At 35.4% G+C, this 18516-nt stretch overlaps 1 protein-coding gene and 1 long non-coding RNA gene across 2 annotated transcripts in view; both read left to right on the top strand.

The window, feature by feature from the left end:
- Positions 1-18516, top strand: part of LOC138332983 (uncharacterized) — a 323160-nt gene that overhangs the window by 231174 nt on the left and 73470 nt on the right. The window lies entirely within an intron of this gene.
- LOC138332980 (polypeptide N-acetylgalactosaminyltransferase 13-like) lies at positions 1240-8858 on the top strand. The gene is made up of 10 exons (XM_069281068.1): positions 1240-1957; positions 2658-2818; positions 4303-4480; positions 5132-5335; positions 5554-5671; positions 5959-6144; positions 6363-6503; positions 6766-6870; positions 7208-7339; positions 7689-8858. The coding sequence occupies exons 1-10, from the start codon at positions 1542-1544 to the stop codon at positions 7836-7838; spliced, it is 1791 nt and encodes a 596-aa protein (XP_069137169.1). The 5' UTR covers positions 1240-1541; the 3' UTR covers positions 7839-8858.

Genomic DNA, 18516 nt, shown 5'->3' on the forward strand with positions numbered 1-18516 from the left:
CCTATCGTGTTTCTATCTATTGAAAAAACGAATATGATTGTGGTAGAAACAAGTCTCACTACTCGTGGTTGTTGAATATTGAATTTATTCCACACCCGTAGGTTATTTTCTAAAAGTTACAAGTCACTTTTAAAAATAACTCACTCGTTTGGAATAAATTCAATATTCCACAACCACTCATTGTGTAACCTCCATACTCATAAATACTGTAATATGTTTCAATGTTACAAGGGTAAAAAATCTTTTTAAAATCTATAGCAAAATTTTTTTTACGTTAATGTGTCAAAATGGAGGTTGGGATATGGTGATGATATCAAAGAGAACTATGTCCCGAAACAAACGGATTGGGCGATTACCTAGCCCCGCTCACTATACGTCACTGTATCTAAACACTATTCAACATCGACGAATCAGGAGATTTGATCAATACATTCAAGCTTATAAACAATACGTTTGATATTTGTATAACACAAAATTGTTCCCAATGGATGTCAACAGTAGAACCAGAGGCCATACGATGGAAATATTTAATAAACGATGTCGATTGGAGATACGGAAATACTTTTTTTTTTTTTTTTAACTTTTGTATGATTGAAAAACGGAACTGTATAACCCGAGATGTTGTCAATGTCAAATATGTCAATAAAATGGAAATACTGCCGGATAAGTACTGGCAAAATAACAATTTAAATATAAACACTGATATAACTAAGTACACATACTGAATTAGGCAGTTGTACATCCGAAGTTATTGTTAATTGATAACTCTGTATATGCAGCCTACGTTCATCATCTATCGTATTAAATACTAAGTCTACTCTGAACATTCGCTGTCACCTGACGGGTATCATGCTTTAATAATGTACTTTACGTATGCGACTTCTAAAATATGTAACCAATTCGTCTTTGGACATTGGAATTCATCACAAGTTAGCAGTGGAAAATGTTCGTTTTACCAATTTTAAAGCAAATATTGCTTTAACATTAAAGCTTAATATCAAATGTTAAGCTGATTATTCATAACGAAGTATTATTTAAATTTAAATACTTGTTATGAATGAATTAATTCACTTCTCTATACACTGAGCCACTTTGGTGTCTAAACATGAGTTAATGTTTGATGTTTGCATATCTAAACAGACAAATGTATTTGTAAATGGTATGTATATACGGTACATGAATGTTCGCAGCAGACTATAGAGCAATGTCATACCTGTAATTAGAGTTACTCCCCTTGTTCAAAAAGATAATTTCCGGTACAGGTGTAAATCACACACCTGTACATGTGTAACACACACTTGCATTGGTCAAACACAGAAACATTCGTGACGATGTTTGTTTACGAATAACAGACAGTCAAGAGGATGTTACATTTTATAAGATGGATACACTTTTCAGGACTGGTACGTGTAAATAACATGTATACCTGTGTTCTAGTTGTAATTCCGGCTTTTTATATACCCAGACGCTTCATAATCTCACATACTAAGCGGATTGGTGTTATGGTTAGTATGAACTTTAATGGATCAGTTGTGTAAGTCATGCAAATAATTCAAAACTTTTGCTTCAAATTTGAAAGAAGAAAATCTGAACCTCTACAGCTACAGTCGAGTGGCATCATGAGACTTTTGTACAGGTACGTGTGTGCTGCCTGTTTGTTTTTAACTGTCGTGGTGTTGTTTATTAACTGGCAATTTTCATGGAAGAGATACGCAGACATTATGCCAGCCCGAGACTGGGGCCCTGGAGCCGTATTCTACAATCCATTAGGAAACGAATCTAAGCAAGCTAAGAAAATCTCCGACGAAATCCAGTTCCCGCCCAACCCCCAGGAGATCGGGCCTCAAAGAGACCACGCTCAGTGGATGATTGATTTAAGGAAAAAACATAACATCAACATTCATATGAGTGATTCTATTCCAGTAAACAGACCAGTACCAGACTCGAGACCCCCGGGGTAAGTTTGGAATGTCTTCAGACATTCAGATTGGCATCTGAACCTAACACCGAACTTGAGCACCTATTCCACCATATTGGCCTTAAATTACGTATATATTGTCATTAATGAAAAAAACTTCTATAATTTATAAATAAAACTATAAACTTTAAACGTTCATACATGTACATCTGTAGACTATAATACAAAAAACTAATCGTGTGAATATTTGTTGAAAAATATTACTGCATGTCATTTCCATCGTATGACATTAAATCACAAATCTTTGTGATCAATATGTATACACTTTACTGTGGACCATAATATAATCTTCCACCCCCCTCTCCCAAAAAGATAAATTGTGAGAATAATTTACTTGCTGTTTTTTTTTTCCTTATATTAAAGGCACACTGACAATGTACTATTTTCTAATGAATACATGTAAAAAAATCGCTTTCGAAGTTTCGTTTTGGTGTATTTTACAGTGGAAGGGAGATAATTCTCGTAAAGTTGTGACAAAGAGAAGTTCTCCTGAGTTGACGCTATGTCTGAGTTTAAACAAAATGCTGACAGGGATCACTTGTTTGTTATATAGCATTTGTTTGTTGTCCTTCATATGTATTTTTAAAGTAAAGTTTGTGTATCTAACATTTAAAACAGTCGGCAACATACTTGACATTAATATATGATGCATGTAAAACTAAATCTACCTCTATGCCAGGTGTACCTCCCTGACCTCTAACCTACCGACACTTAGCGTGGTGATAGCCTATCACAATGAATGGCCATCCCTGTTACTCCGGACAGTGTTCAGTATCGTCAACAGGACACCACAGTCCATCCTCAAGGAAGTCATATTGGTGGACGACGCTAGTGAGTCAGGTAAGTGTTACAGACAATATAAGACATAGAGGGTAAACTAACGAGTGGTTAGGGAATTTATTAAATACGAATGAGTTATTTTTTACACGAGCTTTAGCGAGTGTCTTTTGTAACTTTTAAAAAAATAACTTACTAACGTGGAATAAATTCCATATCCAACATCAAGAGTCGTGTAACCTTTTTCTACCACAATTATATCTGTTTTAGCCGATACAGATACGACCAGGATAAGATAACATGTGTTTGCCGAGATATGCAAATAAGAGATAGTGATATTTTCTGTTTGCCTAGATATGCAAATAACATGTAGTGATTTCTCATCATCAAAAAGGCTCTAATTAATATTCAAAAGTCATATTTTAATAAAGTATTCATTTATATAAAAATCTTCTAATTGGGAACAATTTAAGGATGAAACATTTCTCATTTAACTATTAGTAAATCGAATTTTTCAAAGTTATTCAAACAATATATCACTCAACTGTCGGACTATATAAGAACATGCGCACGGTAGAGCCGTGTCGTTTACTTCCCATCAAATAATCACCAAGCCATTGTTATCAAATATCACAACATAGCATCAGGTCACTCGATTATAGATGACGTTGACAATTAATGATGTGGCACTGAGAAATAAGTAGTTCGGTCAAAGATCACCGGGTCAGCCAATCAGAATGCCACGTGTGGTTTAAACAATTTGTTTATCAACAGCTGCATCGTTACACCGCCTATTGTGGTAGAAATATTATTTGTGGGGGTGTATTACTATATTGCACACGGTATTACAGGAGATATTGTTAAAGATATAGAGGTCCGTGGGGATCCAACTATTACTCCTTATAATATTACATTTTCTGATAATTATGCCTAACGATTCGTTTACTCATAATCAATATATAATAGTTCTCTTTTGATGTGTGGATTGCCATGATCACCGAAACACTACAAAACTTACTATGTGGCGTATTATCGTATAAAAAGTGGTTCCATTCCTTGTGGAAAAAAATAGCAAACCCTTGCTCGCGATTTCAATTGATATCTAAGATAGTTCTAGTAATAGGATTTAGCGGACACATGTTCGGACTGTGTAAGGTTTATAGAATACACCTGTCCACTTGACTGGCCCATTTAAGATTCTTTTTCTCCCATACTTAACCAATTCTGTCGACTTGAACGTCGCTGTGCGTAAAAAAGGTCGCTGCATGTATTGATGACGTGCATGTATTGATGACGTCACTATCTAGAGCGTGTGAGCTGTTATTACCCTACCCCGGTAAAAGACAGAGTTATCTTTTCCCTAGCAACTGCGGGTTAACACTGTCTAGTATGCCCATACCCTGAAAAAGTTCAGAAATGCAAGAAAAGGCCACAAATGGATTTGGATATCTACGTTGTTCATTATCCTGCGTTTTACGGTATATGTTCATGTTATCAGTGTATAAGAGTGACTATATTGTAAGAATATATACATTTTCTAACAACAGATGACTATCAGATGGAAGTATATAAATACATCCGACAGAACTTCGATGAAAACCTCGTACAGTTGGTGACATTACCAATTCGTTCGGGACTGATTCGTGCACGATTGGAGGGCTTCAAACACGTAACCGGACAAACTGTGGCGTTCTTCGACAGCCACATGGAGGTGAATGTGGACTGGTAAGTCTCCTTAGTCTGCCTTAGTGCACGTGATACATAAAAGTCAAGTTTGGAGTATATCTGTATGACTATAAGGTTTTATTCTAACGTCAACTTTGAAAATATGTTGTGTTCTTTGCCATATCTAAGATCCATTTCCTATACCTCGAGCACGACCAGCAGATTTGATGAGCTTGTTTACGCCTTAATACTCGGCTAGACGCTATAATTTCAAAGAACGAAAATGATAAAGATTATATTTTGAAGAATCCAAGATGATTTATCATCACCTTAGATTAAATGTATTCTATGAACATTTTTCTCTTTCGTGGTAACGAGGTGTTTGTGCCGAATTTATCTTTGTGGAAGACGCGTTTCACAATATTAGTTATATAGTCAGTTACTGACCCCCTATAAAGGCATAGAGGGTCAGTAAGATTTATAGGGGGCGAGGGCGTAGCCCGAGCCTCCTATACTTCTTACTGATCCTCTATGCCCGAGCGACAGCCGCCATCTTGCACCATAATAAAATTTACTGACCCCCTATAAAGTATTAGGGGGTCACCACGTGACGGCTCTCCGCCAATCATTTGGGGACATTTCTGTCCGAGGTGCGATAAGATCTTATAGTGATTGAATGGCGTGTCCATGTCACTTTGTTTTCCCCATAAGGGCACAGCCACTGTTACAAGAAGTAATGGCGGACAGTCACACTATCGCCATGGCCCAACTGGATTATATAGAGAAGAACAGTTTGAAGTACACCTTTACCAAGGGTTACCGCACTAGGTATGGGTTCGACTGGCGGCTACAATTCTTCGAGACAGAATTCCGACAGGACCAACTGGAAGGGAAATCCGACACCGATGTCCTTCCGTATGTACAGCTATAACTAGTATTTGCCGCTTTTATAATATAAAGTTATCGAAGACATAAGGAATAACATTATATTGAAAAAGCTGCTTTTCAGAGCAACTAATCCAACTTTTGTAAGCTTCTTGCATTTTGTTATAATTTTTATATTGCGAACTTGGTTGATGATTTTGCAAAGCAACTCTGTTTTGAAATCCCATTGCTATGTTTTTGGAACGCAGGGGTGTAGTTATGGTCGGTGCTGCGTTTGTGGTGGATGTGAAATTCTTCACTGAGATTGGTACTTATGATGAGGGAATGAATATTTGGGGAGGAGAAAATCTGGAACTTTCGTGGAGGGTATGGCATGTTCTAAGTACTAGTGCTGCTTTACTACGTTGATTAAAAACCAATCGTGTGAAACTAATTGTAAAATGGTATTTAACGTTAAGTTTTCTAAACACAAAATGGCAAAATTATTTTGACTTATAAACTGCCAAATGGAAACTTTTTTATCTTGGTATTCAAGTTGTAATGAGTATAACTTTAATCAGGATATGGTTTAAGATTGACGTCGTCTAAACCGCGTTATTTACAGGTTATTTATGGTAAAACTAAAATAACATTCATGGTCTTTATCCTCGTAGGCTTGGCTATGTGGAGGTCGCCTTGTGCACGTGCCATGTTCTAGGGTAGGCCATATCGAACGTGCCCAGCCGTACGACTTTCTTGACGACAGAAGAAAAGTGGAACTGACCAACTACAGACGGGCGATAAGTGTGTGGATGGACGGATACTCCAAATACGTGTACGCTTTCTACCCGGAAATGAAGGTAAGACAATCGGATATTACAAATATGTGTCGCTTTCTACCTAGATATGAAGGTAAGAAACCCGAATATTAAAAATATGTATACGCTTTCTACCCCGAAATGAAGGTAAACCTTTCCATCTAGAAAGACAGACTTGTAATCCTCTGTCATCCCTAAGTAATAAATTGATACAAACAACAGTAATTGTTAAAAGTCATTTCTTGTCTATCACTTTACAGAGTTTCTCTCCTGGTGACGTGGATGAAAGATTTAGGCTTAAAAGCAAGTTGAAATGTCGACCATTCGATTGGTTTTTGACAAACATTTGGCCAGAATTGTTTGTATATGACGTCAACGTGACCGCATCAGGTGGTGTGGGTGTGAGTATTTATTATAGAGAATATGTCTTAAGTAAGTCCTTACTTGGCACGACGACTATAATTACAGTGTAAGATGCATCAATGGGTATGATACATGTATACTCTTTTACCTGACAATTTGTTCCTTGCATAATAAAGTAACAAAATAAACAGAAATGTTTCCACAAAGTTGGTAAATTTCAAGTATATTGTATAATTCTTTGTGGTTAGAAATATCTTAGCACAAGCACTTATCAGTATTCACCTTTGGTTAACATTTCAGTTAGAGAACTTCCGGCCACCCCGTTGCCTTGACAACAACATGTACCTGTTTTCATCTCCCGTTATGCTCCATGTTAGTTACTGTAACTACCACGTCATGAGACAGGTTGGTAACCGTAGTTAAGAGTTCATATCTGATATGCAGATGACTGTAATCATTTTCAAAAAACATTAGAAATGTAATGCCAATTTTTGTTTCATGATTTGATGGGTTGGTTTCAATCTCCTCTTTGTCTTAACATATCTAGGTTACTTGTATTTGAAATGCATAAATGTGTATTTGTAGTTTTGGGGTCGTCTTTTGCTCCAAGTGAGGATATCCCTGAAAGCAATGTGATTATATGTATAAACTTAGTCAAAGTATATTTCTAAGGGTATTTAAGATTTCTAAGATATTGGTTTGATATGAAGTACATACAGCAGTACCTACTATTTTGTTTTAGAATTTTGCACTCACCACCACCAAACAGCTGCGGACTATCCTACAATGTGTCAGTGTGAAGGTTGACGGTATGGACTACATCCCCCGTCTGGCCAACTGTAAGGACGTACAGGACCAATGGGAACATTCCAAGGTAAAATAGCAGTCTCCTTTGGTGTTTGTCACATTTCCTTCTCACCACCAGTTTTTGTAGTGGATTTACTCCTCGGAGGCAAAGCTTAGGCTGTGTCCTTTGGCCAAAATACACTAGAGTCAATAATTTCTAATCAGTATAAAGCTAGCATCATGTAGTATCAAGATATGGGTTCTATGGTATTTCTTGAGAGAAAAGAAGTGCAAATACATTGTACTGGGCACTAATTGACACTGGGAGATCAACATATGTGGCATGTTAATTGTGTAAAATGAATCAGATCATGTTAACTTGTTGTTTAAAGACGTGGGGTTGTGATAGTCCACAGTTGATAATGGTTTTGTTGTAGGAAGGACATCTTGTACATTTGAGTACGAAGCTGTGTATGTCCATTCTCCGTAACACCCTCATCCTGCGGGAGTGTACACCCAATGATCCTAGTCAAGTATGGACGTTCGCTAGTCAACACCAGGACGGTAGGAATGCTGCTAATTGGTGACACTCAGGTAACCGTAGATATGGCAGTATTTTTGTGGTGTTACTTCTTCAAAGCATTACCCTAACATCGGATGTCTTCCAGGATTTGTCCTTCATGTGCCAGGCATGTCTGTTCCTTCTGATTTCCGAGCACAGGTAGAGATATAATGGAGACCAAACTCAACATCTTACAGTCGGACGCTTGGGAAGAGCTGCCAACTGTTAGCACTAGAACAGATGGGGCTAATATGAAATATCAAACTATGGATCTGTGATGTATTGTTTCATGTTTACAATGGTTGGTTATAGTACATTGTACATGTATGTTATTACGAGAATCAGCTACCAATCAAACGGCCAGGGTACCGCACGTGACTTTGCATTTCATAATATGTATACTATGACGTCGACGTTAACTCTGACATTGAATGAAAACACGTGCTGTGTGTAATCCTATGACTAGACTACATAACGCCTGACGATCAAGCAATTGTAACTAAAATCGATTAATTAAAGATTATACATAAGCGAGCAATGTTAGCCACACATATTCCAGATATTGTCTTAAGTTACCTGATATAATTTTCTTCCTGTATTATTCGAGTATCCGTGAATTTATATATAGTTGGGTCTGCCCCATATGTCCTGTCATGACCTGGTGCTAATGTAGTGTATTTTAAACCATCCATGGTATAGTTATAAACTGTTAAAGATTATCTAAGGTTTCTTTGGGAATATAAAACGGATTCAGTAGAAGAAATATTATCCTTTTAATTCAAATGTTTGTCTTTCGTTTTTTTCACCAATCATTGCATTACATTAGAAACATTTCATCTGTCCATTTATCGCCTACACGCATGCATGATGCATATGATTAGTATGACAAATATATCATCCTCTACCACACATAGACTATGTACTCTCTGATTAATTGATATGGAATGCCATTAAGTTTATGATGTATTAAACTGATGTTGTTTTGATACAATGTTATTTTACTATTTTTGTACAATGTTTAGGAAATAAAATGTTTTATACTCAACGCGGTGTCTGTGTTCTAGTGCGAATTCTTATTTCAAGCCTTAGATATGGATCAAATGCAGTAATATTCATTTTACCATCTAGTTGTAATCTGCAATTTTCCCTCTCAAGGTTATACTTTCATTATTACTTTACATTACAAAAACATTCCTCAAAGGTCAATTCTACTGCCAGAAACAACATCCAGACAACCGACTCGGAACTACAATTTCCGAGAATCAATTCATGTCAGAACTTAACGCTCAATTATATTTTTACTTACTTGGCAATCCCTTTGTGAAGAAGGACAGATGTATGTGTACGTATAACGACTTCACACCCCATATACAGCTATACAATCTTTTCCGTTGCAATGTTTACCAATTCTTTAATGTTATTTTATTTATCTTATACATCTTTTTGTTATTATCTATTCCTAGCTGTATCTTGCGTAAATATCAAACCATTATTAGCATATCAAATATAAATGCTACATCAGCGACATGTTTTTGGGGGGCAATTGATCAAAACTTGTTGATTCTGACGCGATAGAAAAAAAAAGTCGTTTACGAGTTTCTTCCCTTTAAACGTTGCGATCTTAGGCATTGTGTCATTGTTTGTTTCATTTGGCTATTGCTGTAAGACTATACAGAAAACAATTCAGGAATGTTTAGGTACGAGCTGAGTTCCACCAGCATTGTTTGACTCTGCAGGTTTGCATATACAGTCAAATAAAAAAACTTTACTGTTGCGTTGACGCGGCTATCACAACAGTATCAATATAGTACGTTCTAGATGTAGTATCATTACATTAAAGGATACCTGGTGGAGAGGAGACATCATCAATGATATCTGTGATAGATTTACAGGTTACATCAAACAGAGATGTCCCAGAGCAGTTGTCATTGATGGCTGTTCAGCAGGCCAAAGAGATCAGTCACAGGAGGCTATCTAACTGAATGTTGCCACCAAGGTTTCTGTTCATAGCTGACATGTTTAATTAAAAAAAAAGATCCGTTTTTGTCCAATGTGGAAAACAAGCTTGTCAATCTGCTGTTCACAAAGCTGACTGTGACGTTGAAGTGTTGATCATAACATGGCCCAAAGGAGCGAGCGCTCAACTCTTGGCCAGCATGAGGCGGTGTCAAAAGAAGTTTGGTAGTTAGTTGAGAAGAATAAAAAAGATAAATCCCAAGTTCAGAAGCCTTTTACGATGTGTGGGGTTCAACAGGAATAATTCCAATGACAGAAAACGACCACTGCTTCAGCCTGCATTCAGGCCCAGGATCTCCCTCCTTCATTTGAGGTACCTTCAAGTTTTGACTGGGAGTAAGGTTCAGTTAGATCCACTGGAGTTTGAATCGCTAAACTTATTCTGTCGCTTTTACATAGACACAATAACGTCTCTCAGAGAAGCTCATGAATGTCATTAAGTGTAACTGTGTGTAGATACGAGACAGAAAATTGCACATGCCGAACGCACGGATTAGAATGGGCAATTATTCGTGGTTATTGTAGAGGCAATACCTGCCGTAAATCAGATCAACCTTCAAACGAAGATGGAATGCTGGACGAGAATGATATCCACAAGATCTACATGATAATTCATGAGGATAACGTCACTTTTTTCACGTTATGACTAGAAAGAAGCAATGTTATCTTCATAACCACAACTTATTTTAACTAAGAGAGAGAAAAAGAAGGAAAAAATAATACTCATTGACAATGATGGTTGAGCAAAATTGTAAAACTTACAGAGTATCTGGAGTTTGATTTTTAAATTCTCAATGTTTATAAGAAAAATATGACTGCCATTTCACCATTTTTCACATAGTTGTTCATTAAATCTCAGTTTAAATAAGCAAGAGGATCAATTCTGGCTATCCCCGTGATCAAAGTTTCCGAGACCCTTCGAGTATTATGTTTTATTACACATTGTATACAAAAATAATTTTGTCCCAGTAATACATTTGTTGGTCTAACTTAACTGCATTAATTGGGACTCCTTCTGCATATTAACTTTTCATATGAAAATGGTTGTAAATATTAATATACCGTAAGGAAATAACACAAATCGAGTTAAAATATATTTTTTTTATTTCGTGAATCTCAATTCCTTCAGTAGTTGATACCCATACACAATATACACTTTTAACCATAGATCTATTTATAATAATGGTATATATATTATGCTATAATAATGCACTTTTCATATTTTTAAATGTGCAATGAATTGCTATATAGTGCATTTGGTAATGCACCTGCACAAAAAACAGTTCTTTTAAATGAAACAGGTCAAAATACTTTAAATAACACATAACTAACATGGAAATATAGGTCACAGTCACCGGAGTACCTATATCTTAACCCTTCTTACTTGTAAAAGACCAGTTTCACGACCTATTTACCTCGTATTAGATTACAGACTTATAATGAGGCTATATTGATCTTACAGTAAGAGCATGCTTAGTATCGTTCCCTGTACTTCATTCGTACGGAGTGAAATTGGACATTGAGTTCCAATTTACAGTAATCCTAATAGGAATCCCTGAAAACATGCCGCAGTCTAGGTGGCTTCATTTGTTCCCGCTGTCGAAAAAAGTATGTGGACATGTCTATTTGCCCAGCAAGCTGTTTACAATATTTTTATGTTGGGATGTTAAACTTTACAATGACTATGATTTTGTGAGAAATGTAATGTAGGTGACGATGTAAGAGAGACCATATTATTGAGAATAAGGTTTTTGCAGGATAAGTGTTCTGGAGTCATATTCACATAATGCTTCTCGTATGACATATTGTCTTGTGGCAATGTCACGTGACGCTTTGTCGCATTGTCGCTGTTCGCTTGGTGCATTGTCGCACTGTCGCATGGGGTCGCTAATGCGGCAGTGTGGCATGGCCGAAATCAGCCAGCTTAAGTTCTGTAGTTTGTAATTGTGTACATGTTGTTTACTGTCGGTGCATCTTTGTACAGACACCTTTAATCATAGACTGACTATCACTATAATGGTTTAATATGGCTTTGATGTTGTTATTTAATGTGTCGGTGTTCTAGGTTGGTAGATGTCGACAACCTTCGTGCACTCCGCGAAGTCTTGTTTGTGCTAAGATGCGTGTATGTATTTGAGTTATGCGATCATTTCGGGAAATTCAATTGAAATGGAAATTGTTAACATACTAAGCATGATATCGTCTGATAAGACAGGACAATATATGGTTTCTGATGATAGAGGGCCGCCATACACAAGATTTCTGGCGTGTTGATTAATCAATGCCTTCAACGTCACCGATGAAGTCATTATATTAGGTAAATTTACATATATAGTACTTGAGATCGTGACCCAACACTATCTATACAATCCTCTCGTCTCTTCCGGTCGGAATCTATTCCATATCAGATATTCTCATGGCTTCATGTTTAATTAAAATGTATATTTTCGGAGCCGATTTAAGTTTTCAATTCCATATGTTTTTCCTTTAGCTACTTCAGTTATAACCCTGCTTTCGAGGATACGTCTTTTTCGCTCAGAGTTCCCGAAGTGAAAAAAGGTTTTAGAATTTAAATGAAAATCAAGAACTACATGCGCATACAAAACTTATACCTTGTAAGAAACATCAATGGCATTTCTTGTTTACGAAACACATCTAATCCCATATCACATTTCTACAATGTGAATGGTGATTTACGTAATATTAATAGAACACATCATCAAACTTCAGATTGATATTGAGAAATGGAGAAAACGGAACTTCTATGTTCAGACAGTATAAATCGTTTGTAGCATGTTACGCTTTATGAAGATCAGGGGAAATACTAAGACCAATATACATATCTATCCCTCTATATCACAGAAGACATGCCATGTAGATATCTTCATTTTATCATTTTATATATTATATAGTTCACCACTACGCTGTCAAATTCTATATAGAATTCTATGTATATTTCCATAAAGCATGAGAAATTCTCACACTTCAAAATGACATTGTCTTGGAATCACGTAAGGAAATTCCCATGTGAAGGTTTTCGATTAAATTCAAGCACCAAATAATATTTCAATCGCGATTTATTAGACAATGGATTCTACAGAATAACCTTCCTGTAGACTTCGGTCTGTTTACTAAATTCTTTATCTCCAGGTGGATATTGATAAAAATTCTATTATCTGCAATGTTCACTGTATATTATATACACTTGTGTATAGAAGGACGGTCGAGTATAATCATATCAATCCTTCAGTTATTCTGTTGGGTCTATTATAGTTCATACAAATCCATTATTTTAAATAGCGATTTTATGTTAAGGTGTTGTGACAGGCATTGTACGACAGATAAAACGGATATCCGGTATCTTAGGACAATTCCGTCCTCTTCCGGCGATGAATTTCACGTAATCATTGTTTTAGATATTTTGTCACTATCATTTATTAAAACGTTCATACAAGTGTATTTTTCGTTCTTTATTGCTGTTAAGGATTTCTCTTTCATTTAACTTGTCTTCTCAACTTTATAGACAGAACATTCTATTGGCGAATCAACAATGCTACTTGACATGTTGCTAAAGACCTTAATTCTTGTCGAAGAATGTTCTTACACAACGTGCCCATTGTTAAATACTTACACGATTTGTATAACACAATTACGCCAGAACTTGTCATGTCGGTGACTGAATTAAGCATTTAATATGTGGGAAAAAGGTTGATATTTTCATTTACTGAATTAACTTTCACGTGAACCTTCAGTCCTTTTACCATTCATAACACAAGGAACATCACAATTGGCCATGGTCACTTGATTAGCCATTATAGAGCCAACGTAATGCAAATGGCTAAATATAAATTCATAGATAACCGAATTTATGGAATTAAGAACAATAGAATGTGGTGCATGTTGATTATTATATTTTTTCTATAAAATACTTCCGGCACAATGCACAAATGTAATAAGCCATTACTGATGGAGGAAGGGCAATTGTCTTATACAACATCGATATTGGAGTGGAGTAGAATGTCAGAAAATGTCGGAAGCACATTTGATTTCGTCAAATATGTCGAGTAAATTACTTAATAGCGAGACAAATACCCTTATAGCTCTGTTTTTGACTACGATCATCTATAATACATGCACTGTTATGTTACCAGTGTGTGATACCTTGGGCAAGTATCCTTGTTGTCCACGCCTTATATCAAAGGTCATTGACATGACGTCATTTTTTATGGATTCTACCTGCTTGAATGGTCATAAAAAGCGTCTACAATTAGGTTGTAATCTTTCATTTTCTTCCAAACTTATTTTCTTCTTCCTAACGTGTCCCATGACATCGCCTAACAGAGTTTAGCGCTCGCACCTGTGAGGAATCTTCTGGGTTCTGTCCCCATGCCGAGACACACCAAAGTGTATAAACGTGGTAATTTCTACTCCTGCTTAGCGCTCAGAATATAATAGACTTCAATTCCTTGACCGTCGGCAGTATAATTTGAACGGGTGAGATGTGCTTCTGTGAGATAACGCTATACATATGTCAAGACTCGCACGATAACAAGAAGAAACAGCACATTAAACCCAATTAATCAAACAAACCGATCAAACATCTCATTCTAAAATATTTAAAGTACTTTGTTTACCTACTTGGTCCTACTTTGTTATGTTACGTTCATGTATCTAGTTTTTATAGGAATTTATTGTTTTATACTCTCTCCAAAAACTAAACCTACTATCATTGTTATAGCACCATTTTACTGAAGTATACTCCTCTTGGTACAGGTGTTGTGTAGCTGTTTATCCCATAATTATGCATGTTTCACAATGGAAAACCCATGCGATAAATTTCATATTGAGGTTCCTACGGCGCCTCTGATTGGTGTAGATGTTTATCTCAAAATTATGCATGTCTCACAATGGAAAACCCATGTGATAAATTCCATAGCAGTTGATTTTCATTTCTGTTTACACACCCCAGTGTTTCAACACCTACGGCGCCTCTGATTGGTGTAGATGTTTATCTCAAAATTATGCATGTTTTACAATGGAAAACCCATGTGATAAATTCCATCGCAGTTGATTTTCATTTTTGTTTACACACTCCAGTGTTTCAAATCCTACGGCGCATCTGATTGGTCAACTCCAAGATCTCTTGATTCCGATTGGCTTTCAACTTCGGGCTACTTTTCATAACGCATTTTCTTTTAAACCGCGATGCCTTTACTCTATAACAATGTGTTACTTATTCCAAGTATTAAACAATAGAATATTGGCTCTCTATTAGGCCTAAGGAATTACATTTTATGGCGGGAAGATATCACTACATATTGTGTCGTGGTAAGCTTCCCTGAATGAGACGAGAAAATTGTCACCACGGTATAAATGTAGAGTTAAAGTTATATTGTATTGGATAAATAAGTTCCTCAACGCGTGACTGTTGTTTAGCACGTTTATCTAAACTCTCGTTAGTTAATTTTCAATTCTTTAAAAAACACTCGCTAATTAAGCTCGTGTCTTTTCAAAATTTGAAAAATTAACTAACTCGAGTTTGAGAAACATGATAAACAACAGTCGCGCGTTGGTCAATCTCTATATATTACATCACATTATAATCACCAATGATAGACAATGAGTAGCGAATCACTCATCCGATTCCTACCCCAGTAATCACCAACAAAGTGCCAATGAGTATGATATTAACATGTATCCTGCTAAACCATAATAAATGTAGCTGATAGCGCCCTGGGTAGTGGTTTGGTTATACAGATATCATAGGTTGACGACATAGGCAGATAAATTGAGCGTTTTATATTTATTACAAAATGTTCAAATCACGAATGACTCAAAAACGAATGTTGAAAGGACAAAATTCCAATCATATTCCAAATCACAAGATGTTATATTACTTTTATGCATAAAAAGGGATATTCTATTTATAACATTTGTTTTCTCGCTTCCATTTACAAAACACCATGCCAAAAGTTATTCCGCCATTGTATTTTACACTTGTTTCCCGTACGACAATATCTCTACACAATATGGCAAATGTCAATTTTGTGTACAAACTAATGACAATAATCAAAATGATATTGTCACTGTCAATGCTGCGTTCCAATTGGTCAAAAGCGAGTGAAAATATCAAAATTGAATTTTCACTCGAGTAATCGATCATTTTTATGATTACCGTAAAACCTTATATTTCACTTCGAAAAATGTAATAAAATAGATTATCACCCCCAATGTGAGATAACTATTGTTCCTTTGTATTCTATATACATTTAGTCCTTCTGTTATGTTTTACTACTCCTAATTCTAGAATATTTAATATCATTTTTAAATTAACCTGATATATGTTTCATAGTGAAAATCTGTGATTTTTGTAAAAAGTTTTATTTTAGACTTTTCTTTATAATTCTCTGTTTTTGTAAATAAAAGGTCATATTTAGTAAGAAAAAGGAATTAGAAATCAAAATGCATTGAAGAAATTATTTCAAGAATTTAAAACAATTATGTATAAAGTATGTGATACAATCTTTCTCAAGAAACATGTGTGTCAGCTTTATTGTATGTAATTCCTTTCCTTTGATCATTGTAATAATATCCTACCCACGCCGTGTGTTATTAGTGTTGGCTAGTTAACAAACAAAGAATATCTACATAGCTAATTGCAATTTTAATTACTCTATGGTCACTTGAAGTAAACACCTGTTCCTCCAGATTTATCTTCCCTTTGTACAAGTTATGTCACCATCATGACATTTACAAGGCACCTGTGATTTTACCTGGTCAGTTAATTATCTGACAGCCGTGTCAGGCATTAAGTATCAATTAGCGACAGTGTGATTAGATGCCAGTGCGCTGTGTCGCAGTAAACGGTATTGTCTGATTGTCTTACCTTGATCTTAGATCTGATTGGCTGACCAATCAGAATACGGAAAAAGTTCTTCGGACAGTCTGTTTAGATTTGGTTCATCGTCCAGCTCTTCACTCAGAGCTTGGACAAGGAATAAAGAACATCGGATCTAAACAGCTGTCTCATTTTATTTACAGGTAAGCAATCCTTTATTTTTACTATCTTTGTTATTTTTAAAAATCATTTATTCGTCATCAGTCATATTAGCTAATTGACATTATATTGTTAAATGATTTATGTTTCATTTTGATTTAAAAGTTATTTAATTTTTCAATGCTGTATATAAATTTTTCATTTGTATATTTTACGTACATGTATGTATTCTGTGTCGCAGTCTTTCTAACAAAAGAAACGAATTAACAAATGCGTAAATTTGAATGTTCGGAATCTAAGCAGCATTATTATCTGTTTTACCTATAACTTAACTCTAGGGTAGACCATGTTCTGTAAGAAATCAGTTTACCTTAAAGTTATCAGTATTATCTATGCGAACCTTTGTGGTTCAGTGAAGCGTTACCTTAAATTACAACTTTTGTTAGAGTTATCTCCCTTGTGAGATCTTCCGTAAATAAAATGACTGCCGACATGTGCGAAATACATCTTTGTGTAAATCATGTTCCTCGATTCAATATCAATTTCATCATTGAGGTAACTGTATGTAATATTACTTTATGATTTTTGTCTTTTTAATCTGAAATGTATACTTTTCTCTACTAGTTTAATCTGATCTGAATGAGCGAGTTTTAAACTACAAGTGTCATAAGTTTTTGTGTCAGTTGCTAACGTCAATGATCAGTAAATTTAAGATGTAAATATTTTTATTATAATCTTTGAATAACCATTGATCCATAATGTACATTTTCATTATAAGAGCTTAATATTCAATCTCGGATTTAAGCTCGGTGGTTATTGATGATTACTATCTATCTAACGAATTTCGGTCTGACCGGAAATGACCACTACATGCCGGAAGTACAGTATCAAAAGTGAAAGTAGAAGTTGTCAATGTAAACAGAAGATAGTCAAATCTTATTCATGGGTCGTGCTTATTTTATAAATGTTGTGTAAATGAGTTTTCTTCTAATTGTTCTAATGTCTGATATTAATGTGTTGTTTTTAATATCAGTATTGTAAATAATAGATCCGCTTGTTCATTTATCTATAGGCTAAATGTACTTCTCATAGCCAAGTGAATAGACTTTACCTTAGCTAATCCCCATTCCCCAAATACAATATGTTTAACGAAAGTCTTCAGTATAGTATATATTTTCTACAGTAAATTATTTTGATGTACATTGTAGTTCAATTTAATATAATTGTAACTCTTATTTGACAAATAGATATTTCTGTATTGTATATCTAAGTCGATATCAATTGTAGTTTACCTTTGTACTGAATGATTGTTTATCATATTCATGTACTTGACTCAGAGCTTGGACAAGGAATAAAGAACATCGGATCTAAACAGCTGTCTCATTTATATTTACAGAAAATCTTCAGAAACTATAGAAAAAGAAAAAAACAACATGAAATATGTACCGTTTACTGTAAAGGAAGATCTTGTTACAGTTATTATTATAGAGTTACGAATTCGTTCATTATATAAACCATAAAATAGGACGGAAACAATACAAAGAAATCAAATCGTAATCACTTTGATGTCGCTAATTTTGTATATGAACGACGCCATGAGTACTCGGTAAGGCCACAGAATAAATACCAGATTTAGATAGACGTTTTACTTACTCGCTCCTAATTACCCGTTGAAAACATTGGACTTCTA

The sequence above is a fragment of the Argopecten irradians genome, chromosome 10 (genome assembly GCF_041381155.1).
Source record: "Argopecten irradians isolate NY chromosome 10, Ai_NY, whole genome shotgun sequence".
Classification (NCBI taxonomy): Eukaryota; Metazoa; Mollusca; class Bivalvia; order Pectinida; family Pectinidae; genus Argopecten; species Argopecten irradians.